The sequence below is a fragment of the Andrographis paniculata genome, unplaced genomic scaffold, assembly GCF_009805555.1.
Source record: "Andrographis paniculata isolate CXL003 unplaced genomic scaffold, ASM980555v1 Contig95END, whole genome shotgun sequence".
NCBI lineage: Eukaryota > Viridiplantae > Streptophyta > Magnoliopsida > Lamiales > Acanthaceae > Andrographis > Andrographis paniculata.
Genome location: NW_026137634.1, coordinates 1,073,669 through 1,096,261, shown reverse-complemented (window position 1 = coordinate 1,096,261; position 22,593 = coordinate 1,073,669). Strand labels below are relative to the sequence as shown.

The window sequence follows — 22,593 nt, the reverse complement described above, 5'->3', positions numbered from 1 at the left end:
GATAATATAATAGTATTATTATAAATAAATATAAAAATAATGTATTTGTAATGGGTGACAATATTGATTGTAAATAAATATAAAATAAAATATTTGTAATTGGTGTAGAAATGACGATTAAAAAAAAAAAATTACTTTTAATTGTTGTACATATAAAAACGAAACATGTACAAGTTAGACTGAACGTGTAATATTTCGAACAGCGTATTTTTATTTGGTAAATATATATATATATATATATTTTTTAAATATAATTATTTATAAAATGGTTCTTTAATATCACTGGAGTAGCCAATTCAGGAGCGCCGTCGCCGTCGTTCGCACTTTCTATTCTCCGCCGCTACTACGCAGAGAGCCGAAATTCGGAGCTGAGGCTGCAACATCTTCGAATACTCTCCTATTTCTAGCATGGAATTGAGAGCAGCGGCTGCCGGTGGTTTTGCTGTCAACGACGGGACGCTATTCAAAGCTTCAACAAAACGCTTAGATTATCTGAACTTCTACAACAATCGCCCCTTCTCTTGTGCTTCCATTAGCTCATACCGAAGTCTCATCCTTAAAGCGTCCAACAAGGAAGAGAACAGCAGCAGTTCCGAGACCGCCTTGAAGGTATTTGTGCTTTTATTTTTTGGATGAGGCTAAAGTTGCACAGTTGGTTTTGCAGATTATTATTTGAGCGGTCGGATTTTACTTACTAATGTTCAATAAATTCGTAGTCATTTTCTGAATATGTATATATATGTTTCTGATTTTGATAGCGTGGTTGGTTGAGATGTATTGATGCTTGGAGATAGTTTGCTTTAGGGATTATTAATAGAAATAAGCAACCTGATTATTTGTTTTCATCAATTTTGGATGCAAAATATCTTTTTGAAATGTGGACTTTCTCATGAACTCTTTTACTTGCTTTGGTAGTGTCAAATATGTTTTTGTGATATAAGTGGTGTATCGCCATGTAATAATTTGAAATAATTACTTCATCATGTGTAAATTTTTACATTGTATTCTGATAACTAGCATCTTTTGTAAAGGAAAATATAGTTTGCTTGAGTGGATTTTTTGGTACTTCATAAGCCAGTTTTCTTTTCTTTATCCTCTCCTTACTATTATCATTTTTATGGTTACCTACTGGTGACATATTCAAGTTTCAAAAATAATAATAACAATTTGATTTTGGATGATATTTTGGTTATTAACCATACCTTATAAGTCCATGGTATGCTTCATCATTCGTAGTTTATAAAAATTCATGCATCTCTGTTGCTATTTTTAGTTGCCTTGCAGAAAAGTGTCTTAGCATATCACAAGGAACTTGTGTATAATCTTGCTAACTTGCTGGACCAGAGCTCAAATTTCAATGTGGATGCCTCTTTCCTGTGAATGGTGTTTATATATATATATATATATGTATATATATCTATCTTGATATAAATTAAATTCCCTTTTCCAGGTGCAAATGATGCCTGCTACTGACTATTCACTGGATGTTGAGCTTTCAAGTTTGACAGCTTTGTGCCCGTTGGATGGCCGGTATTGGACAAAAGTGAAGGAGTTGGGTCCTTTTTTGAGTGAATTTGGTCTTATTAAATTCAGGGTTCTGGTTGAGGTATTTATTGAGCTAATAACAGCTGTTGTTTGCATTAAGGCGTATTTTGACTATTTTCATTTTCTATAAAACTAAGTTGCAACAAAATTCAGGCATTTGACAGAAAGGTTATTGTATTTGTGATTTGTCAATATAATTTGATAGAGTTCATTCTCTTAGGTGATAGTGCATTCAAATATGAGGTTAATATGTTTTTTTCATTATTTCTGTTCAATTTATTTTTTGAAACAAGTACTAAGATTAATGTTCCAAATTATTGTCTGATTCCTATAAAAATAAGTCAAGAGTTTTTGGGGTGGATGCTTTGAAACATGTAACAATGTAGTACTGTGTTATCCTACTCGTGCCATGATAACTAGAGTTTTATCCTACTTGAGACTCAGATTGGTACAACCGTACAAGTGAACATCTAGGTTTTGCATATACCCCTGCCTGCACTATCGCCAACTATAAATTATCTTGGTTTTGAAAATAATATACCTTGTGACTTGTGAGCAATTCTTTGATGGGTGTATTCTGTGTTGTCTCAGAAAGTAATATCAATCAGATTAAGAAACCTTTTTCTGGAAATTTACTTTTCTTCCTAATGCTGATTAGCTAATTTTCAGCCATTTGAATAGGTTGGCCTGGATTGAAGCTGAAATCACAGTTGTGTGTTCCATCATACAACACTGTTGCTAATCGTTTCATTCACTTAATTTTATTTAATCATATATGTTCCCATTTGTATTTCATCTTGGTAGGTTAGGTGGCTATTGAAACTTTCTCAAATTTCTGGAGTCTCTGAAGTACCGATTTTCTCCAGAGATGCTGAGACCTTTCTTCAAAACGTGATTGATCAATTTAACATGGATGATGCATTGGAAGTAAAGAAAATTGAGAAAGTGACTAACCATGATGTGAAGGCTGTCGAGTACTTCCTGAAACAAAGATGCCAGTCACATCCAGAGATCTCGAAGGTTAATATGCTGATTCATATAGTTTTTGATGATTTTGAGTTTAGCAAATGTTCCTGCAGTATGATAGACATGATTTTTGTTTTTGTTTTTGTTTTTGTTTTTGTTTTGTGTGTGTATGTGTTTTTTTTTTTTTTTTTTTTTTGAGACTATTATTTATGGAATTTTTGTTATCTACTAATAGCTGTTTCTTTTATTGTAGGTGCTTGAGTTTTTCCACTTTGCATGCACATCAGAAGACATCAACAATCTAGCTCATGCATTGATGCTGAAAGAAGCACTTGACAAAGTTATACTACCTGTTATGGACAGATTGATTACATCTATTTGTAATATTGCTACTGCAAATGCTTCCATTCCCATGCTCTCTCGAACTCATGGACAGGTAAGAAGCTACCCCTGTGAAATGTAGTGCTTCTGATCTTGGTCGCGTGTGCTTGTATTTATAAATTCTCTACCCACTGGCTGGACATAGGAGGAGAATCTGGCCATGAATAATAATATTAATGAGTTGTTTCAAACCTACAACCTGATGTGTGATTGCCAAAATCTTGTGCATGCATCATTTGTACATTTTTGAAGGGTAGTTCTTTGACAACATTGACTTGATATTGACAATCTGATAGCACCTTCTAATGTGTGCATGTGAATTGTACTTTGTAGCCAGCTTCACCAACAACACTCGGGAAGGAAATGTCAATATTTGCTTACAGGTTAAGCAGAGAAAGGCAGGAGTTATCTCGAATTGAAATTTTAGGGAAGTTTGCTGGAGCTGTTGGAAACTACAATGCACATCTAGCTGCATATCCCGATGTTAATTGGCCACAAATTGCTGAGGAGTTTGTCACATCTCTTGGAATAAGTTTCAATCCTTATGTGACTCAGGTATGCCGGTTGGAATCAATATGCTTTGTACAAGTGTTTGCTAATATTCAATTTTATCTGGGAAAACTTAGGTTAGAATTAAATGTTCTTTTTTTAAAGAGGGATATTGATTATTTTTTAAAAAAAGGGATAAGAATTTGTTCGAAATATAATAATCATTTGGTTGCATGCAGGAGATTTTAAAGAAAAATATAGTGAGTTTTTTGGTGTGGTGTATTGATTTCTATTATGATAGGATATTATTCTAACATATATAGAGAGAGTGCATATATAATAATTTATAGATATGTATTTTTAAATATCTTACTGATTTAATAATGAGATGACATTATAAATAATTTATACATTATGATTTATCTAGTATTTTAATCTATTAGTGTTGGTGTTAATATCACCATCACTCTAATCATTATTAGACTTTGTTCACCTGTGTTTTGATACCTTTTTCAATGCAATTAATATAAAAAGTTCTTTTTTCAACACCTAAGCTTTATATAATATATCACATCCAACCACTATGAAACTTAAATGCAGTTGCATTCTTTAACGTTGCCCAAACAATGTATCATCCTACTACACTCCAATATCTATAGTTTTTTTTTTTTTCAATCTTAAATTTAAGTATTTTTGGTTAAACATCAAATTAATGGAAAGAGAATAAAAAGACTAAGGTTAATCTATATTGGACGAAATCTACATTGCTGGGATTGATAAGAGAGCTGTTTGAATAAAGGCTAAAAGACAATTGAACTTTAGTTTTTCACTTTTCCTAGGGGAAGGAGGGGTTTGCTTTCTCCATAAAAAATATATGTTCACAAGCTGTGGAAAACTAAAAGTGGATATTGGGAAGCCTGAAAAATGAGAGCGAAAATCTGAAGAAAACAATGAGAATTGAAAAAGGAAATTGCAAAAACTACTTGTTAGATATAGCAATGGGATAAAGTGTATTTGCTATAGTTTTGGGGATATATTGTGAAAATTTTCCAAAACAACAATTACGTAACTAATGATGCTATGAGCTCGGGAGGTGCCTTAGTTCATTCCTGCTTCCGTATTTCAGTCCTCAGTTAACTTATTTTTCTAGCCAATGCGGTTTTGCCTATCCGTAATCATCTTGATTCTTGTGTCTTAATCTTATACATGATTTATGTTTGATATATTCATCAGTAGGCAGTTTGACTAAGTTTTTCATCACCCTTTGTCAAGTTTACTAACTTATGTTAATCTATTTGGTTTCTGTAACAGATCGAACCTCATGACTACATGGCCAGACTTTTTAATTCTATGATTCAGTTCAACAATATTTTAGTTGATTTCAATAGGGATGTATGGGGGTACATTTCATTGGGATACTTCAAGCAGGTATGGCCATCAATATGTTAGCTCCGAGTATCAATGTTGTTTTTTTTATCATTTGGTTGTGGAGTTATGCCATTTTCAAAATATGCAGATAACTAAGGCTGGTGAGATAGGTTCTTCAACAATGCCCCACAAAGTTAATCCAATTGACTTCGAAAATAGTGAGGGCAACTGTGGGATTGCGAATGGAGGCTTATCTCATTTAAGTACAAAGCTACCTATATCTCGCTGGCAGGTATGTACTTGATATTGTTTGAAGATATTAAGGTTATATTCTTGCGCATACAGATAGCATTGCATGAAAGATGTGACTTTTAGTATGTTACCCTTAATTTGTGTGCTATCAACTTATAATAGTTCATTCCCTGTTCCTTCCGATGTAGTGATGTTGTTGCTAATCACTATTATGGTTGTCACTGCAGCGAGATTTGACTGATTCCACCGTTTTGAGGAACATGGGTGTTGGATTAGGACATTCACTCGTAGCTTACAAGAGTGCATTGCAGGGCATTGCAAAGCTTCAGGTATGGCTCTAATTAGGATCCCATCCATTGACTCTACTGTCATTATATTACACCATTTACACTTGATGCTTTTTGGTCATGAATTGGTACTATATGCCTACTTTTGTATAGTTTCACTGAGAGAGCTTGATCAATTTCTGTTTCTGAATGAGTCCTCTAAATGTTGTCACAACGAACTTCATGCATGTTTACTAATTCATCTGAGGACCCCTTCTCAGATATGCCATTTTGGCCATAAATTTAATTGTCTTTATTAAAGAACTTTGGGTATGTCTGTTTCTTTTTCCTTTTTCTTTTTTTCTTTTATTTTTAATTTTTTTATACCCTTTGTTTTTTCCCCTGAGCACATCTGGCTACTGCTAGGCAAGTGCTCTGTGTTGATCATAAATCGATGCACTAGGCTATTCTTGATTGTGCTCTTGTTGAGGACAAGTCTGACCAGATGGTGCATTGTGTTTAGCCTTGTGTCAATTTCTGCATTTATGATCAAATTATATTCGTAGATTATGAATTCCCCTACATGGTTTACCTATCTTCTACCGCTTTGCTTCTCACAGGTGAACAAGGCTTCTTTACTCGCAGACTTGGACCAATCATGGGAAGTTCTGGCTGAGCCAATTCAAACTGTATGTAAAGTTTGCTAGCATAAATATCTCTTTATATTATGATTTTTTAATGCAAAAGGCTTTGTAGACTGCCAGAACGAACAATTTTATTATTTTTTTTTTCACTTATACCTGCTTATATATGTTTTTATTGCATTTACCATTTTTACTTCCTTTATAGGTAATGCGAAGATATGGCGTTCCAGAGCCTTATGAGAAGCTGAAGGAGCTAACTAGAGGGAGAGCTGTAACCAAAGAGAGCATACGAGAATTCATTGGAGGCCTTGATATCCCTACAGAAGCTAAAACAGCTCTGTTACATATGACACCCCATACGTACGTAGGCACTGCTGTTGAATTGGCCAAAAATGTGGAGATGGCTACAGGTTTGGTTAATGGAGCAAGGATTCTATAAGAAACATTAATCTGATTGTGTTGGAGATTCAACTCATGGCCTCCGGCATTTGAAACAGGACAGGTTTGGTGAGTAGATTGTGTATTTGTCTTGACATTTCAATTGATTTTGCCCTTGTTATATGGCCGTGTAATGTATGCAGATCTGTGTCGAGCGCTGGGAAATGATCGACAAGTTCAGAGACGAAAATTGTGATAAAAGCCCTATGAAAGTAATGGACATAATCCCCTAATGACAGATTTTTTGCTTCTGAGATGACAATTATTTATATAAATGCCTACACAGTTGAAGTGAATTTTGAGTAAGTATTTACATATTGTCTTTCATACTACACTTTGATGATATGACATCTCCTAATGTCGTCGTTGTTGACACTTTTCATTTCTTAGGCCCATAATGAATCTAGAAATGCTAGAAAATGGCGAAGAAAGTTTGTTTTTGAATCGAATAGGGAAAACTTTGAACTCTTTTTCTCCGTTGCTATAATTACACAGTTTGAGATTCTTTTGCAGTGTTTGGACGTCACGCCGGCAAGAACTTAGGTACGCATTTCTTTTTATACATTCTCGATTAATACATGCCGTTAGCGATTCACTCACATTGTTCCTCTAGAAATGACATATGATCTACCAGCAGCTCATTCAAAAGGGTAGCCAAAACTTCGCCCTCCAACTCGAAAGCCATCTCCTCATTCTCCCGAACCATCGACCTCCATTCCCCTCCTTTCTCCATATCCTTCACATACACTTCCCTACGACTCGCCACATTCCATTCAAGAAACAACTCGCGACACTCCCTCCCGATGATCCAACTTTCTGCTTCCTCCAAAACATCCTCATCGAAGGAGTATCCACCACATTTTCGAAACATGATTTGCTCGGTGAAGAAGTCGAGAAGTAGCTTGTCGGCCCTCGCTTTGATGCCGTAGGAAGGCGTCGTGTCCTTCATGTGGTTAAGTAAATGCAATGCCTTATCTTGTACTCGCCTCTCTTCTTCCTCTTCCTCGTCCTCTTCTTTGGCCCACGTGGTCTCCAGTAATGAAGATTCGTTATCGGAGTCCGGAAAAAGGGAAAATCTTTCAGCTAAGTTCACTGGCTCAAGCTGAAAATGGATCTCTGGTTTATGAATTCCTTCTGTTTGCTGCTTTCTTGTTCCTGTAGAGTAATCCCAAAACACCATATTTAGCTGTAGTTACTTACTAGTGTATAAATTGATATGTTGGTAAGAATGATATTTATACATAAAAGCACACACATATATAAATAGAGAGAGGGACCTTCTGCATTTGTGAAATTGTGTTGAAAAGGAGAGGCAACCTCTTCTTCTTCATGTTCATCTTCAAAGGGGCAATTGAGAACTGATACCGGGCTGAATTGATCCTTCTATATCCCAAAATTGTAACATGCCATGTCGAGAGATATTTATAATTAATTACCCACATAAATTAATGCTGCTAAAGAAAAAGAACTCATACTATTAATTTACTATATAATTATATCACCAAAATTGTATAATGAATATTTTGTTGTTAGAATGTTGTAAATTTTATGAGCATATTAGTACTAATTTTTCTTGATGTAAGCATATGATGGGGGCTTCTATTTTTTCAGCATTTTTTATTTGTTTTAATTATACAATCTTTTCTAATAAATATATATTTTATAAAAACATTAAACTACTGTATAAACATCTCGAATAGTTAAATGAAATAATCTGCTATATTCTTCCTATGAACTAATGTTCATTTTTGGTTGTAATCAAATATATTACTTCATGCTTTTTTGAGAAATAAATTAAATTACGTGATGATAAATTGATAGTAATAATAATCTTACCTTTGTATAGTTGGCAGTCTCGTTAGTAGCAATTGAGTCAGCTGAAACGTCGTCGTTTGCCGGCATCTCAACGACGTCGTTTTCCGTATATGTTAAAGTCGATTCTACCCCCGAAGAGAAATTACCGCCGGGAAACTCTCCCGGCGCAGCGAATTCGGCCGCCGTTGTTAAGCTGCTGGAAATGGCTGGTGGCTCCGAGTCCTCCTTGAGCAACTGTTCGAAAGACTTCCACTGTTCGATTCCTTTGTGATTCGGTTTCCTCTTCCAGAAGCTACTACTTTTCTCAATGAGTTTCATGGAGAGGCAGAGGCTACGCCGTAGACTCGATGATTTCTTGAGCATTTTATTTTCCGGTGGAGTGGCGCTGCATTGGAAACGTTTCACCGCGGTGATGAAAGTGTAGAACGCTGCGAGAGCTGATTTCGACGGGCTTTTCAGAAGACGCGGTGGCGTAGTTTTGTTGAAATTCAGGTATCTATTCTTCTGCTGCTGCTGCTGCGTGTTTTTTAGGTCAATTTCGATAAGAAATCTAACTGTAGTGGTGCAGTGTCGCCTTCTGGGATATGATTCAAATCCGCCTGACGAGCACGAGCTCAAATCTTCCAACAAAAAATCTTTCAGCAGCAGAGGTGTTGGCAATGCCTTGGCCGATTTAATCGCTCCAGAATCCATGGAATCTACTCTCAGAAGAAAAAAGGTAAAACTTAAATGTAGGTATATGTATGAAAGAAGATAGATTTCTAAATGGAATTTAGTTGCTAGAAAAGAGAAGCTTTCCAAAATGTCGAATGGAAGTCAAAATGCTCTGTACTAGAAGCTGATTTTTGAGAGTGAATCAAAATTGATGAAATCTTTGACTTGTGTAGTACAAAGAGAGGACGTGTAGGCACCTCTAATAATGAACAATTGGAAACACAACACAAATAAATACAAAGAAATCGAAAGAGGGATCCCTACAAAAAGTGGAATTAAAAGCATTGAATGTGAGAGGAACCTTAGTTTCTTGTAGCAATGGTGAAGATCTCTAGGCTTTATTGATAAGTTCAATTGTATGCAATATAGATAGAACAATGTGGGCTGTAATTTTTGAAGAAGAAGAAACTGGGATTCTTCTTGCTTTGGTGTTTTTTGAATCTAAAGGTTGATTATATAATGGGTTTAGTCTCAAATTCTGTGATTAGTTTGTTTATACATAAAAGCTGGTTCGATAATACACGGATTGTGATTCGAGTTTGAGATTTGGTTAGAATTAAGAATGGGGTGTTGTACAGATGATTATGAAATACAATTGTCCACAAGTTGACCTTCTTGTTTATTATATTAATCCTCTTTAAATGTGCTCTTAAATATGACACACCACCTACCTGACAATGCAATTAAGTTCTTTGTTATTTCTTCAATGTTCTTGCCTCATCAGAAATTGTTAGATATATGTGTGTGTGTGTGTGTGTGTGTGCTTGCGATGAAAGTGTTGAGTTAAATGCCGTTTAATTCTCAAATTTCGTGAATGGTTTTCCGTGTATACAAACTTGGGGGAACCATGGAGGATTAGTAAGTGTAGATTTATCTATTTGTGCAGCTTGAGTTGAGTTAAAGAGAGTAAACTACGAGTTATCCTTGGTAAAATACGAAATAAACGAAATATTCTCACTTAGAAAATAAAAAAAACGGTGAAAAGCCTTCTTATGTGCTCTTTTTATTATATAATCATGCATTTTACCTATGTTTAGTAAGTGTAGAATTATCTATTTGTGTAGCTTGAGTTGAGTTAAAAGAGGGTAAACTACAAGTTATCCTGGTAAAATATGAAATGGATGAAATATTCTCACATAGAAAATAGAAAAGGGCTGAAAAGCTTTCTCATGTTGTCTTTCTATTATATAAATCGTGCAATTTACCTATGTTTGGTGATTTTCTTTATTGTTTGAGGAGGTGTGGGGGACCGAGCTTCACAGGTGTGTATTGTAGGTTGAGTATGCATGCTCTCGAACTAGATATTTGGGAAGGAAATGTATCTCACTGAGAGTATGTCCATACGTATGCACATCACTCTTGAACATCACATTAAATTGCGTGTTGCTGTCCAAATTTGACAATAATTGTCCTTACGACGATGATTGTAGAAGAATTTATGAAATGGGAGGTCCCCCTATGGTAGATGCAGTACCTAATGGCTCTCTTTTAGCTTAATGTAGCTGTAGTAAATATATTTGTTTCGCCAAAAAAGCAGCAGTGTATAGAATATGTCAATAATCTTCTGATCTCCTTGACCGTGTTCACTTTTCTTTTTCTACTGCATATAAAATTATACTTGGGATCGAAGAATGTGAATATGATTTGGTAAATTTACACAGTCAATCACTTTAAACCCCGAGATTCGACTGTGAGATGAGTTACTGAAGTTGTGCAATGCTATTCTTTTGCAGGGATGTATCCCAAATGAGTGAGTCAAGATTTGGTGGCAATGCCTCGTTCAATGGAGGGACAATGGTAATTGAGGTTAGTCAATCTTATCTCGGTTACGTTTCAGCCCAAAATTTCTGATCCTTGATCTAAATAAGGTTCGATTTAGATTCTACATCGATAGCATTAATCTTATGATCACGAGTTCACCGAAACTAAAGCTACAATTTGTTACCATAGGAAGTAAAATTCCATAATCTGAAAATACATAAGACAGTAGAAATAAACTAAAATAAATGCCATTGTGTTAAAAAAGTAAGATATAAAGAAAATCCTCCAGCTTGAAAGATATCTGTTTTGTCACTTTCAGTTTCAGTAGATTATTTATTATTCATTCTAACTTTAAATAGTTTCTTTATAATTTTATAAGTTGTTTATTCAATCTTACCATTAATTTATTGTCAGTAATTAAAGCTTTAAATATATATAGTGATATATATATATATATAATAGTGTACAAAATGCGTAATCCATTATTAATTACATGACCTGTGTTGTGCATGGCCATGCATTTACACTCAATCAATTATTGAGCTTTATTATTATTATTATTATTATTATTATTATTATTATTATTATTATTTATTTATTTATTTATTTATTTATTTTTATCTCTTTCCATATTTAGGGAAATTTAAGAAAGAATAACCTAACAAATTTATTGCTCATAAATGAATTTATAGTTATTCGCAAGCTTAACTCTACAAATTATTACTCACTTACGTTTACAGATGAGCTTTAGCTTTGCTCGAAAATGTTTGATAGAAAATTAAAATCAATATTCCTACATCTAAATCTAAAAGTATACTATTTTATAATATTATGTTTATTTTTAAATTAGAGAAAATTGCTTGATAATTAATATAAACTGAAAATATATTTTCAACTTGATTCGTGAAAGGAATCAAATATAAATAGTTAACATATCAAATTCAAATATAAAAAATTATTTAACTTTGTTGTGTTTCGTATCCAATCCACTATTAATTGATCTTCAATGTGGATAAGTACACCTATGGTAGAGGCTTAATTGAAAAGATGTCGGCAGCCAAGCCTGATACTCTCTAGACTCGACTGACAAAGCATTCACCTACTATTTCAATTCCATAGCTTCTTATGGGGCTTTTGACTCATCTTACTATAAGAGTGTGTTTAGTTAGTATATTAATTTAAATGGTAATATAATACTCCCATGTTATTCAGATTTATGTTTGTTTTTTATTTTTTTATTATTATTTTATTGTCATCAAAGATATTTTTGTTTATTTAGTAAAAAAATACAATCTTTAATATAAAAAGAAAATAATAGTTTTTATCTATTTTTATTAAAATGTGTGTTTGACCACATGGACATAAATTTTGATGACAAAAATGAATATAATACTTTAAATATATATATATATATATTAAATGATAAAAGAGTTAATTCAAAGATAACATGACACAAGTCAGACTAGCAGCTATTAAATAGATATGACTCAACTTATATTTTCTTCGGGTTGCTAACTCAATAGTAGACACAAACTCATTTTGCCCTTTTCTGAACTAGTAAAGAGTGTAGGGGACTGCTGGCGAGTTGCATCCTGCAATCCAAACTGAGGACGAGGACGGGTTTTGGAGAGATAATCTAATAGTATGAGAATAAACTTCTGACCGTAACAGTTCAAATTCAGAGGCTTCCAGATTTCATAGATTGTCTTCAAATTAATCTTTAGAGCTCAACCTTTAACTCATTTATATTTGAAAAGAAACTGAAGAGATGTACAGCTATAAAGATTCTTCAATGGGTGAAACTTGTACTGTGTTCCTCCCTAATTATCATCACTCACTCATCTCACATATCTGTAAGCAAATCCAAATCCAATTTAAGGTATATGTACACAACCACATGTCGGATAAACAAATCATGTCATGGGAAAAAGTAGATTCTTTTGTGGAAAATATGATGCTTCTACAACAGTAATTTTTTTGCAACAAGTTGTCTTTGCCCCTTTTATCAAGGCCTCGAAAAAAGGAGCTCAAACAAATCGCAAGAGAATGCTGCACAGTATGATCTTCGATTGGAAACAATGCTTCAACCAAACTAAAACTGTATTTTACAATCTACAAGCGACAACACAGCTCAACAGAAGATCTACTAGGTACCCTCGAAAACTCCCTATATGTTTACCTATCTAGTAAGTACTACTGCATAGCTTTCGGATTTTTCGATCATAATTAAGCATTGCGCTCACACTTTCCACCACGAGAATGATCTGCAAGAAGACAACTATATGAGAAGGAAATTAAGAAGAGGGGAGATTTGTTCATTCTATATGCTCCTATTCTTCACAATTTGGACATAATGTTTATTGAAAAGTGTCACATACATTGAAGAAAAACTTAATTTTTTTTTTCTCTATAATGCAACATTGACTTGTAATTCCGATGTCTGTCATATACTAAGAAATACTATTAGGTTCCTAGTAAATAGGCCCAGCTATTAGGGAACTAATAGAAAATTCAGACATAAATAATCAGTACATATACAGTTCATGTAGAGGAATACGGTTTTAATGAAGTTAAAACGATCAAGGGCTAACAAGAAAGGGAAAAACCTGGAAACAAGTATAGGCTATTGCAGTTGCAAAGTAAAAGTTTGCATTTCCGGTTCCCTGAAAAAGAACAATAGTAAAAACAGATTAGTCGACCGGTTTAGGAATTCAATCTCCTGAATAGCATAGCATTGACATACCCTCCAAATCCATAAATTGTGCATTATAGGGCTTAAAAGTGAAACCCCAACATATCCACAAAAGAGAAAGAACGAAAATTGCATTTCTGCATACCAAATAGATCGTCAGGTGTCAGATCTTAATAAGGAAGCTTATGTAACAAATAAAGAATAGATGTACAGAGGAAGGGACGCAATGCACCTGATAGCTCATTAACAAACAACATCAGTAAACTCAAGTACAAAGCTGAGTCCCCAATCTGATCAATGAAACAAAATAAGAAGTGCTCAATATGGTTGGCAGACCATTAACAAAATAAAATAAAAAATTAGTTACGATTACAACTTTCATTTAAATCTTCAGAATCACCAGTTAGTAGACAATATTTCTAATTCTAGCCTTTTGCTATATTCTAGAACTGATCTAGATCATAGATGGATTATATCAACAATGAAAATGAAATGAAGATTGGTAGAATGGATTGAAGGATGGAGTCTCATTTAGTTTCATATTCTCTATTCCATACGAACTTGTGCTAAAATGCCAATGGTGGTGGATATATATATACATTATAAAAAGTGTTAGGTAGTGTAGTATATGGGCAGAGCCAATTAAGCTTATTTATGTATATATGTATAAGCATCTCTTGAATCTACAGTAATCAATTACTTCACTATCAACGTAAATGTCAATATTATAATTATAAATAAAAAAAAATTATGCCTTTATTGATTACATTCACAAGCTTAACAGTTAGGAACAAAACCAGAGCGCACACCATCAGCTTCATCCGAAATAGTCAATACCAATATATTCCACCGATAAGTTTGTGAATCATGGGAACAAAATAAAGAGTAAGTAAATAAGAAATTCAATCAAGACAAGGGAAAGAGAAGAACAAATGTTTGAGAATTCAGAGATGGATTAGACGCTCACCGATGGATAAGACTTTAGCACGGCAGAGATTGCCAAGTAAACAAAGGCCAGAAAGCAGGGCCTATGACTTAGGCGGATGGCTAAAGGCAATATCATGAACATAATGTTCACATGAAAAACTATCAGGAAAAAATTCCTGAAAAAATCAAAAACTTCTGCAAAGAAGTACCTGCAGTGAAAAAATCAAATATGTTATAGAGGCACATGGAAAAAGTAATAAAAATTCAAGCAATAATGGACTTGACACTTACCATAAGACACCTATGTTAGGAGATAAATCTTTAACAGTTAGGATAAATCCATAGGTCCTGTAAAAATACAAATTCATTAATACTGTAATACATCAAAATAGAAGATGAGAAATTATATTTATATTATTTGGGATGTCTAGGGATTCCTCACTTAAAGGAACAAAAAATAATTTAGAACGATGATGGAGCATAATAAATCTTTCTACAAGTATATAATAACAAAATAAATAAAATAGGAATGCCATGCTTCAGACTCCAAACTACATAATAGGGAGGGAAAAAAAAAAGAGTCAACTATTGCTCTAGCTCAAATGACCAAATACCAGAATTAGAAACATATAACAGTATCAGAAAAATACAAGAATGAAGAGTATCCTAGCCATCTAAATGGACTGTTTGGTCAGAAACACAATTTGTATTAAATCATTGTTGATACGGAGAAATGATTAGTCATACTTTACCCTGGATTATTTTCATTGTAGAAGGAATTATTGATAGCAGATATTTGAAACTTCTAGATTCCCATTAACAAGAACAAAGAAAAGGAGGTATTGCAACATTATATTATACCTCTTAAACATCTCCCCAAGACCACCATGATCTTTCATAGACACGGCACATAAGATTAACAAGTAGGAGGCCCATAGGGATGCCCACAAAAAGAAGAGAATGACTCGCTTCCAGGAGATACTTGAATCTTTTGTAAGTTTATCAGTCAGTGACTTTGATTCACCATGATCAGCTGATCTTCCTTTTTCACCTTTAAGTTTACTTTGCACACACAATGTTTTCGGGGGTGCATCCAGACCGCAACCTATTAAAAAAACCACCTGGAAAGGGGTATAAAATTGTTGCCATTATGCTTCTGAAAAACACTAGTAAGATAATTACAAGTTTCTTCATCAAACATACCGGTATGACCAAAATCAACGGATAAAGAGACAAATGTGAAGCTATAACCCAGCCAAAAGCAGCCAAAGGTATTTTCCCTGTGTACATTGAATGGAACAATTTAGCGGTAATAAGATGTTACAGCTGCAAGAATATAATCCCTCATTCCATAAGCCATAGAACATTTTAATAGACCCGAGAATCCATTTACATGCAAATTTGGCACTCGATCCAATGGCTTTGCAGCAAAATTAGACAAAATCTTTCTAACACAGCCTGATAATGCACATAAGTATTTATCAGCTCTTTCACTGCTTAACAATTATTAACAGAGACCAGATGAAGTTACGAGCAAGAATCAGCTAAATATTAAGTGAGTACAAGGGAAGCATAAGAAGCATATAAAAAGCCTTATCGCATTGATAGTCAACCAGTCAGACACTGGCCGGAAATGCAGAAACCTCATTGGTAATTTTGAAGTGGATATGAACCAAATGATGACTTTTATTTTCCTAGAGCTGAAAAAATTGATTAATGTTTCCCACTAAATGGAAAACTTTATACGACTGGGCAGCAATAAGTGAGGTATGTTGAGCACGAGTTCAGCTCAGGAAAATGAGGATCAATGACCAATCAAAGGGATCAAACAAGCTTATGAATCCTACTTGCAGGATTCTAATTAAAACACAGGACACAATCATAATGCATAAAGGGAGAGAATTTGTTCCACCTTACCTGAAGAAGCTCCATAAATTGATAAGATGATAAAAAGGTTTTCAACAGGTGAGGTATTATAACCAAGACAAGAGATAACTGTGAAAGGGTTCCACAAATATACAAGGGCAGCAATGTCACCAGATGGCAGAATTTCTAAACATTGAAAGAAAGAAACTTCATCAGTTTACCAGAGGCTAATAGAAGCAGGATATATTACTCAAAACACCAAAAAATTCATCAGGATAGATCTGGCTTACCTATATCTTGGAACAATTTATTAAGCCCCAACGCTTTCAAGTTGCGACTCTGTGCTGTTACAAGATTGTGTCCGGTAGCACGGATGAGAATTGCACTGGTAAAATCTGCAATAACTGAAACGAGGCTGTATCCAAAAACGTGATGATTTTCTGCACAGTTAAATGATACTCAAAAGCAGACTGCGAAAAGAAAGTATACAAATAAAGAAGTAGTGGATAGAGACTTGTGGATGACCTTCAAGCAACAAAAAGGAATTTTATTGTAGATGCAATGTTTAATCAAATAACATTGTAGACTGAAATCTAAAGGACGAAATGTTAGTGAATAGTGATTGAATAGATGGGTTTATAATAGTTATAAGTTAAATCGTTTTATTTTCTCTTCAACTTTATTCAAACCTAATCTCACTCCTTATCACCATCAGTGCCATCATCCCACCCTTTGCCGCTGCTGGAACCCAACCACCAACCCCCATATCGTACATCTCCTCTCCTCCTTTTCTCACCCATTTTTTTATCCATCACAAGCCATAAAAGCTCCCTGCTACCATCACAACCCCAGCAGTAGCCCTCATAAAAAGTTCCACAACAAACTCACTCCTCTAGTATGGATTTTTTTATGCAATGTGTGCACAACCGAACGTGTATTTATTTACATGTGAAAATACAAGCTCGCCAATCCCAAACATCTCTTATAGAGAATACAGAATTTTCCGAATAAAGAGTTAATTAGTACAACAGAGCAATTAAGAAACTGACAGTTCATCATTTTGACCGGATAGCAGCTCCAAAGAGGCGAAGACACTAACACAGTACAGTATAACTAGATGATTTAAAATGGTGTATAGGATTTTTGTAAAAGGGGCAGCATATAGAGTTTGGATATTTGCTCTGTGACAATGATTCACCCAACTGGGATTGCTTCTACCAGAGACAACCATTCATTTCGCACATTTCTAAACTACACAGTAGCTTCCTTTTGGAAAGAACACACAATTATAAGTCTTACAACCCGAAAACAAGAATCTGTTGTTAATGCTAAAAACACAAGCAAATGATTCCCATGGAAGCTAACACATTTAAGACTCTAAGCAGTACACAATTGCAGTGAAAGCTTCGAAATAGAATCAAATTCTATAACTCTAACAATACCTGCATAATAGATAACTAAGCTGCCCGTCAATCCTGCATTACACAGTTCAGATACCATCAATACTCACACAACAAATGCTAATAAACAAAAAATAGCATTTCATCAATAGGGAAACACAGATTACTTTTTATCAGTAAGAGGACCCAAGATAGAAAGCAATAGAGGCGATCCATGGTACATCGAACCTGCACATCACAACCATTACAATCCTTTTCCCCAAAAATACAATTTCTTAACAAGCTAAGCCACTAATTATGCGTGTAACGACGAACCAGAATACGGCGACATTGACAAATGCTTCAGCCAGTAGCCCTCAGCCACTTCAACATAAAAACATAATGAAAATCAAACTCCAATTAAAACTTCGAAAATTTGAGAGAGAGAAAAAGAGAGAGAGCAGTTACGGCGGCGCAGGCTGGTGATGGGTGTAGAAACTTCGGGGCGAGTGGAGAGGTTGAGATTTTTCGAAAAGTAGCTAAGAATCAGCCTGAAAATGACGGAAGCGATCGCCCATTTCCAAAACCCCAGCTGCTTCATCTTACGGCCAATCTCGGGCTTCTCCTCCATGGATTCTTGCAAGGATTGCTTGCTCTTTACTCAATTTGCAGATCGGAAATTGGATCCGTCGTTCTCGAACTAAACGACGTCGTTGAAAGAGCAACGCCTGCGCTTCAGAATTTAAGGGTTTATCTGCAAATTTACCTGCTGTTGTTTTGTACGCTTTTGTTTTTGTAAAAAGTAACACTTATAATTTATTAACAAAAAGTTGTACTGTTTAAATATATATTTGCAATGCAAGAGTACTTATTATTATAAAATTTTAAAAATATCTTACTGATATTGTATTAAATATATATTCAATTTAAAATCATATTTGATACTTATTTAGATAACATTAAATATTTAAAGTTTGAAAATATTTTAAAAAATAAAAATAATAAATATTTTATATAATTGTTAAATGCGAAATCTAACAATAAAATAATAGAATTCGAGAATAAGCTATTGCAAACCATGCTAGAAATAAAATGTTGTATAAAGTAAAAAGGCCAGTATTGTATATTACGATTTTCTCTTGATTTATTGGGCCGGCATCAAATGGGCTCATTTAGGCCATTATTAAAGTCCAGTAATGGGCAGAAATTGGGCTGGTTGGGGAGTTTGCTCTAGATCCATTTAAGTCAATTTAGATTTGTTTTATATAGAATTTGATTTTTCTTTTTATTTTTTAAAAAATAGTGGTTTATATGTTGTTTTATATATACGTGTATGTTATATTTTATTTTCATATGTATATGCAGTGTTTGGTATAAATTAAATATATACACGTTAAATTATATAAAAAAAAATAAAAATAAAACACTCAGCAGCATCCAACGTGTGGAATAAATACAAACGATATTCATGACTTGGTCAAACTAAATTACGTGTAAAAAAATAAAAATAAAAAAATAAATAATAATAATAAGAATAATATTGCTGGCCAAATGGCAGGCGGACGCAGTCAATAATGGTTTATATAACCGGACCAAAACAACGATGATGTTAAAACCAACGGTCGAGTGAAAAATAAAATAAAAAAGAGTTAAAAAGAAAAAAAAAAAAAAAAGGTAGGATTCATCCACGTGCACCCCACGTGTCTGGCCTCAATAAAGAAATAGTCCGTGCAACTACTCCCTCACTCTTCCGACCCCTCCAACGGTCATATTTCGCCGACAAAGCCTTCCCCAACGGTCATATTCCTGGTGCAACATGAGCCGTCCGATCCTCATCCAACCCCCGCAAATCGAAATCCTCCCACCCCCACTTTTTTACCCACCCATCAATTTTTTATACCCAAAATTCACCACTCACTATATAGAACCATCGCTGTGGCTCTCGCACTATATATAAAAACACACCCCAGTTTTGTTTGATCGCTTTTTTTGGGTTCCTTAGAAGAAACTGAATTCTGCAGAAAATGATAGGTTAGAGAGAGAGAGTAGAGAGAGAGTGTGTGTGAGTGAGAGTGAGAGTGAGAGTGAGAGAAAGTGACTGAAATTAGATGGATGGTTTGAAGGTAATGTATGGAGGAATTGTTGGTTGTGTGTGTTTATTTTCAGCTGGGCATTTCGTCGAACACTTGTTGTCATCTTCAATGAGATTTCGAGCTTGTTCTTCCGAATGATTTGGCTCTGAAATTTATGGAATCCGATGGTCTTTTTTTTAGGCAGGCGTTGAATTTATGAATATACATTTGATTATTTGATTCTTTTATACCTTCGTTTGGTGATTTCTTTGTTCTTTGATTGATATTCTTTGTTGCACATAAAAACCTATCATCATCATCATCATCTTCATATAGGACACACAAAGGCATATATACATATACATACATATATATATTATTTTATACACACACACACACACAAAAGGATTGTTTTCTTGTTGTTTCGAACATCGGATTCCGATTTTCTGTTGTTGATTTTCACACACTCACTCACTATAGAAACCACATTGTTCTTCTGTTTCTCTTGATTATTGTGAATTGTGTAAACTGTGTTCTCATTCGATAGAAGAAATTGACATAGAGAAACATAGAAAAGGGTTATTCAAGGGTGGGTGGGTGGGTGGATTGGATTGGATTCAATTGTTATTTACAGCAGAAAAGGGAAAGATTTGGTTGTATCTGAAGCATGTTGGCTGGTTGTTCTTCGACATTGTTGTCGTCTCCGAGGCATAGATTAAGGAGTGAAGCAGCTGCACAGTTTCAAGCTTACCATATTCCAGCAATGAGCACGCAGAGGTTGGACATCCCCTGCACTTTCGCGTCGCGCAAAGACGGATCGCGGCCGCAGCCGGTAATGCCGGTCAGCCTATCGATTGAAAAGCCAAGCAGCGAAGTGAATAGGACTAGCGGGTGTTCTCTTAGGCAGAGCATCAAGCTTCCGCCGTCGCCAGCCGAGGCTCGGAAGGAGATCAAGGATGAGTTTTGGGAGAGGGGCCGGAGTAGCCTCAAGAAGAGGTACGCCGGAGAAGTGTCGACGTACGACAACGACGATGATGAGGCAGCTTACATGAACAGAGTGAAGAGGAAACGAGGCAACGGGAAGTCGGATCATCGTTCTACATCGAAAGCCGATAGTTTCTGGTTTCATCCTGGCTTCGGCGCGCCTCAGTTGCCGTTTTCGCTCTCGTGCTCGGGAGACGAAGAAGGCGGCGGGGAGAGAGTGTGTTTCGTGCCGGGAAACGTTAATATCATGGCGCCGCCATTGCCGCCGCTGTCGCACATACCATGGTTCGATTCCGTAGTGACGGAGATCACAGATTTAGGTGAGAAGGACGCTGAGAGGATCAAGGTCCCGGTGAAGGAGGGGTCGGGATCGTCTAGCACTTCTTCGGGTAGCCACGACGGAAATCCGGTGGAGAGCGAAGTCGGGAATCCAGGTGAAAGCACCGCTGCGGCAGCCGTCGTCGTAGCCGGTCACAACGGCGAGAATAATCACCGGGAACACGATTGCGTCGAGCTCGTAAGCTTACTCGTGGCCTGCGTCGAACAAATAGGCTCGAAGAACATTCCCGCCGTCAACCATTGCCTTGCGAGGCTCGGCGAGCTCGCCTCTCCGCGAGGCTCTACCGTACACCGGCTCATTGCTTACTACACCGAGGCGCTGGCGTTGCGGGTCGCGCGGCTTTGGCCGCATATCTTCCATGTCGCCGCTCCTCGGGAGCTCGACCGCGTCGACTACGACGAGAGCGGCACAGCCTTGAGGCTCTTGAACCAGTTAAGTCCGATTCCAAAGTTCATCCACTTCACGGCGAATGAGATCCTTCTGCGCGCCTTCGAAGGGAAGGACCGAGTTCACATCATCGATTTTGACGTGAAGCAGGGGCTGCAGTGGCCGAGTTTGTTCCAGAGTTTGGCTTCCAGGCCGCGTCCGCCGAGCCACGTTCGAATCACCGGCGTGGGCGAGTCAAAACAGGAGCTGATCGAGACGGGGGAGCGACTCGCCGGATTTGCGGAGGCGTTTAACCTGCCGTTCGATTTCCATCCCGTTGTCGACCGGCTGGAAGACGTGCGGCTGTGGATGCTTCATGTCAAGGAGAAGGAGACTGTAGCTGTGAACTGTGTACTGCAGCTGCACAAGATGCTCTACGACGGCACCGGTGCAACGGTGAGGGACTTCCTCGGGCTGGTACGGAGCACGAACGCGGAGGTCGTGATCGTGGCCGAGCAGGAAGCAGCGCACAATGGAGCCAGCCTCGATGCTCGGCTTTGCAACTCGCTGAAATACTACTCAGCGGTATTCGATCTGATCGATGCCGGTGGCCTCCCGATGGACAGCCGAGTCAGGATCAAGACAGAGGAGATGTTTGCACGGGAGATCAGGAACATCGTCGCTTGCGAAGGACGGGACAGGTCGGAGAGGCACGAGACTTTCGGGAAGTGGCGCGAGGTGATGGAGCAAGGCGGTTTCCGGTGCGTCGGGATCGAGGAGAGGGAAGCGCTGCAGGGACAGATGATGCTGAAGATGTACGGCTGCGAGGATTATTATTCCGTCGAGGTGCAAGAACAACAACAACAACAATGTCGAGAAGCTCTCACTCTTCGCTGGCTGGATCAGCCGCTGTACACTGTCTCGGCGTGGATGCCGGTTGATGCCGCTGGCGCGTCAATGTCGCACTCACAACAGCCATAGAGTTAAGGAAGACTGATCGACGACGAGGAGGAACAGATGGTTTGGTTACTTACTTACTTACTGGATTGATTTTGATTTATATTCTTTGTAGGTAGAGGAATATGTTATATCTTTCATTCTTTCATTCAATGTTGCAGATAAGATTTGTTGTCATTTTTTTTGGAGGTTAGGAAAGAAAGAAACAGAGATAGATTATTATCATTATCATTATCATTATCATTATTATCGTTGTTGTTAAATTCTTTGATTCTTTCTGTAAGCTGGAATATGAATTTGCTTTGAGGTTTCAGTTTCAGTTTCAGTTTCTGTCATATTTTTTACAACATAATTTACAGACACTTGATGAC

The 22,593-nt window shown here is 36.3% G+C and overlaps 4 protein-coding genes and 1 long non-coding RNA gene across 10 annotated transcripts; 3 read left to right on the top strand and 2 right to left on the bottom strand.

The window, feature by feature from the left end:
• Positions 1 to 271: 271 nt before the first annotated feature.
• LOC127243151 (uncharacterized) lies at positions 272 to 7,402 on the top strand. 3 transcript variants are annotated; one of them, XM_051263033.1, is made up of 12 exons: positions 272 to 609; positions 1,451 to 1,606; positions 2,350 to 2,565; positions 2,765 to 2,947; positions 3,226 to 3,447; positions 4,693 to 4,809; positions 4,898 to 5,041; positions 5,229 to 5,330; positions 5,888 to 5,956; positions 6,117 to 6,418; positions 6,493 to 6,651; positions 6,863 to 7,402. In XM_051263033.1, exons 1-10 carry the CDS (start codon positions 409 to 411, stop codon positions 6,348 to 6,350), a joined length of 1,644 nt encoding a protein of 547 aa, XP_051118990.1. In that variant the 5' UTR covers positions 272 to 408; the 3' UTR covers positions 6,351 to 6,418; positions 6,493 to 6,651; positions 6,863 to 7,402. The 3 variants fall into 3 exon arrangements, with proteins under 3 accessions (XP_051118990.1, XP_051118991.1, XP_051118989.1); XM_051263034.1 differs by lacking the exon at positions 6,863 to 7,402 and having other exon boundaries at positions 6,117 to 6,413; positions 6,493 to 6,731; XM_051263032.1 differs by lacking the exon at positions 6,863 to 7,402 and having other exon boundaries at positions 6,493 to 6,731.
• On the bottom strand, positions 6,802 to 8,857 carry LOC127243154 (uncharacterized). Its single transcript, XM_051263038.1, has 3 exons — positions 8,186 to 8,857; positions 7,627 to 7,732; positions 6,802 to 7,504 (listed from the first exon to the last, which is right to left on the bottom strand). The coding sequence occupies exons 1-3, from the start codon at positions 8,855 to 8,857 to the stop codon at positions 6,942 to 6,944; spliced, it is 1,341 nt and encodes a 446-aa protein (XP_051118995.1). The 3' UTR covers positions 6,802 to 6,941.
• Positions 8,518 to 12,433, top strand: LOC127243155 (uncharacterized). Of its 2 annotated transcripts, none has more exons than XR_007836951.1 (4): positions 8,518 to 8,656; positions 8,733 to 8,882; positions 10,612 to 10,684; positions 12,203 to 12,433. It is a non-coding gene; the product is annotated as an uncharacterized LOC127243155 (long non-coding RNA). The 2 variants fall into 2 exon arrangements; XR_007836950.1 differs by having other exon boundaries at positions 12,198 to 12,433.
• A 119-nt stretch (positions 12,434 to 12,552) lies between these two features.
• On the bottom strand, positions 12,553 to 18,266 carry LOC127243152 (uncharacterized). 3 transcript variants are annotated; one of them, XM_051263035.1, is made up of 14 exons: positions 17,972 to 18,266; positions 17,840 to 17,887; positions 17,692 to 17,752; positions 17,567 to 17,599; positions 16,415 to 16,539; positions 16,176 to 16,310; positions 15,462 to 15,538; positions 15,120 to 15,379; positions 14,550 to 14,606; positions 14,299 to 14,467; positions 13,564 to 13,621; positions 13,383 to 13,468; positions 13,246 to 13,302; positions 12,553 to 12,903 (listed from the first exon to the last, which is right to left on the bottom strand). In XM_051263035.1, the coding sequence occupies exons 1-14, from the start codon at positions 18,132 to 18,134 to the stop codon at positions 12,823 to 12,825; spliced, it is 1,410 nt and encodes a 469-aa protein (XP_051118992.1). In that variant the 5' UTR covers positions 18,135 to 18,266; the 3' UTR covers positions 12,553 to 12,822. The 3 variants fall into 3 exon arrangements, with proteins under 3 accessions (XP_051118992.1, XP_051118993.1, XP_051118994.1); XM_051263036.1 differs by having other exon boundaries at positions 16,415 to 16,564; positions 17,972 to 18,072; XM_051263037.1 differs by having other exon boundaries at positions 16,415 to 16,528; positions 17,972 to 18,072.
• A 1,191-nt stretch (positions 18,267 to 19,457) lies between these two features.
• LOC127243660 (scarecrow-like protein 28) lies at positions 19,458 to 22,533 on the top strand. Its single transcript, XM_051263785.1, has one exon. It carries the CDS (start codon positions 20,243 to 20,245, stop codon positions 22,244 to 22,246), a length of 2,004 nt encoding a protein of 667 aa, XP_051119742.1. The 5' UTR covers positions 19,458 to 20,242; the 3' UTR covers positions 22,247 to 22,533.
• Positions 22,534 to 22,593: the final 60 nt, after the last annotated feature.

Bases quoted from the DNA above. Each gene is read 5' to 3' on its own strand.
- LOC127243660 (XM_051263785.1), top strand. From the start codon at position 20,243: ATGTTGGCTGGTTGTTCTTCGACATTGTTGTCGTCTCCGAGGCATAGA.
- LOC127243152 (XM_051263035.1), bottom strand. From the start codon at position 18,134: ATGGAGGAGAAGCCCGAGATTGGCCGTAAGATGAAGCAGCTGGGGTTT. The intron at 17,753-17,839 runs GTTCGTCGTTAC...TGTGATGTGCAG, and splicing joins GTCAATGTCGCCGTATTCTG to GTTCGATGTACCATGGATCG. The intron at 13,303-13,382 runs GTATGTCAATGC...GTTCTTTTTCAG, and splicing joins ACAATTTATGGATTTGGAGG to GGAACCGGAAATGCAAACTT.
- LOC127243154 (XM_051263038.1), bottom strand. From the start codon at position 8,857: ATGGATTCTGGAGCGATTAAATCGGCCAAGGCATTGCCAACACCTCTG. The intron at 7,733-8,185 runs GTAAGATTATTA...TTTGGGATATAG, and splicing joins AGACTGCCAACTATACAAAG to AAGGATCAATTCAGCCCGGT. The intron at 7,505-7,626 runs GTCCCTCTCTCT...ATTACTCTACAG, and splicing joins CAATTTCACAAATGCAGAAG to GAACAAGAAAGCAGCAAACA.
- LOC127243151 (XM_051263033.1), top strand. From the start codon at position 409: ATGGAATTGAGAGCAGCGGCTGCCGGTGGTTTTGCTGTCAACGACGGG. The intron at 2,566-2,764 runs GTTAATATGCTG...CTTTTATTGTAG, and splicing joins CACATCCAGAGATCTCGAAG to GTGCTTGAGTTTTTCCACTT. The intron at 5,042-5,228 runs GTATGTACTTGA...TTGTCACTGCAG, and splicing joins TACCTATATCTCGCTGGCAG to CGAGATTTGACTGATTCCAC.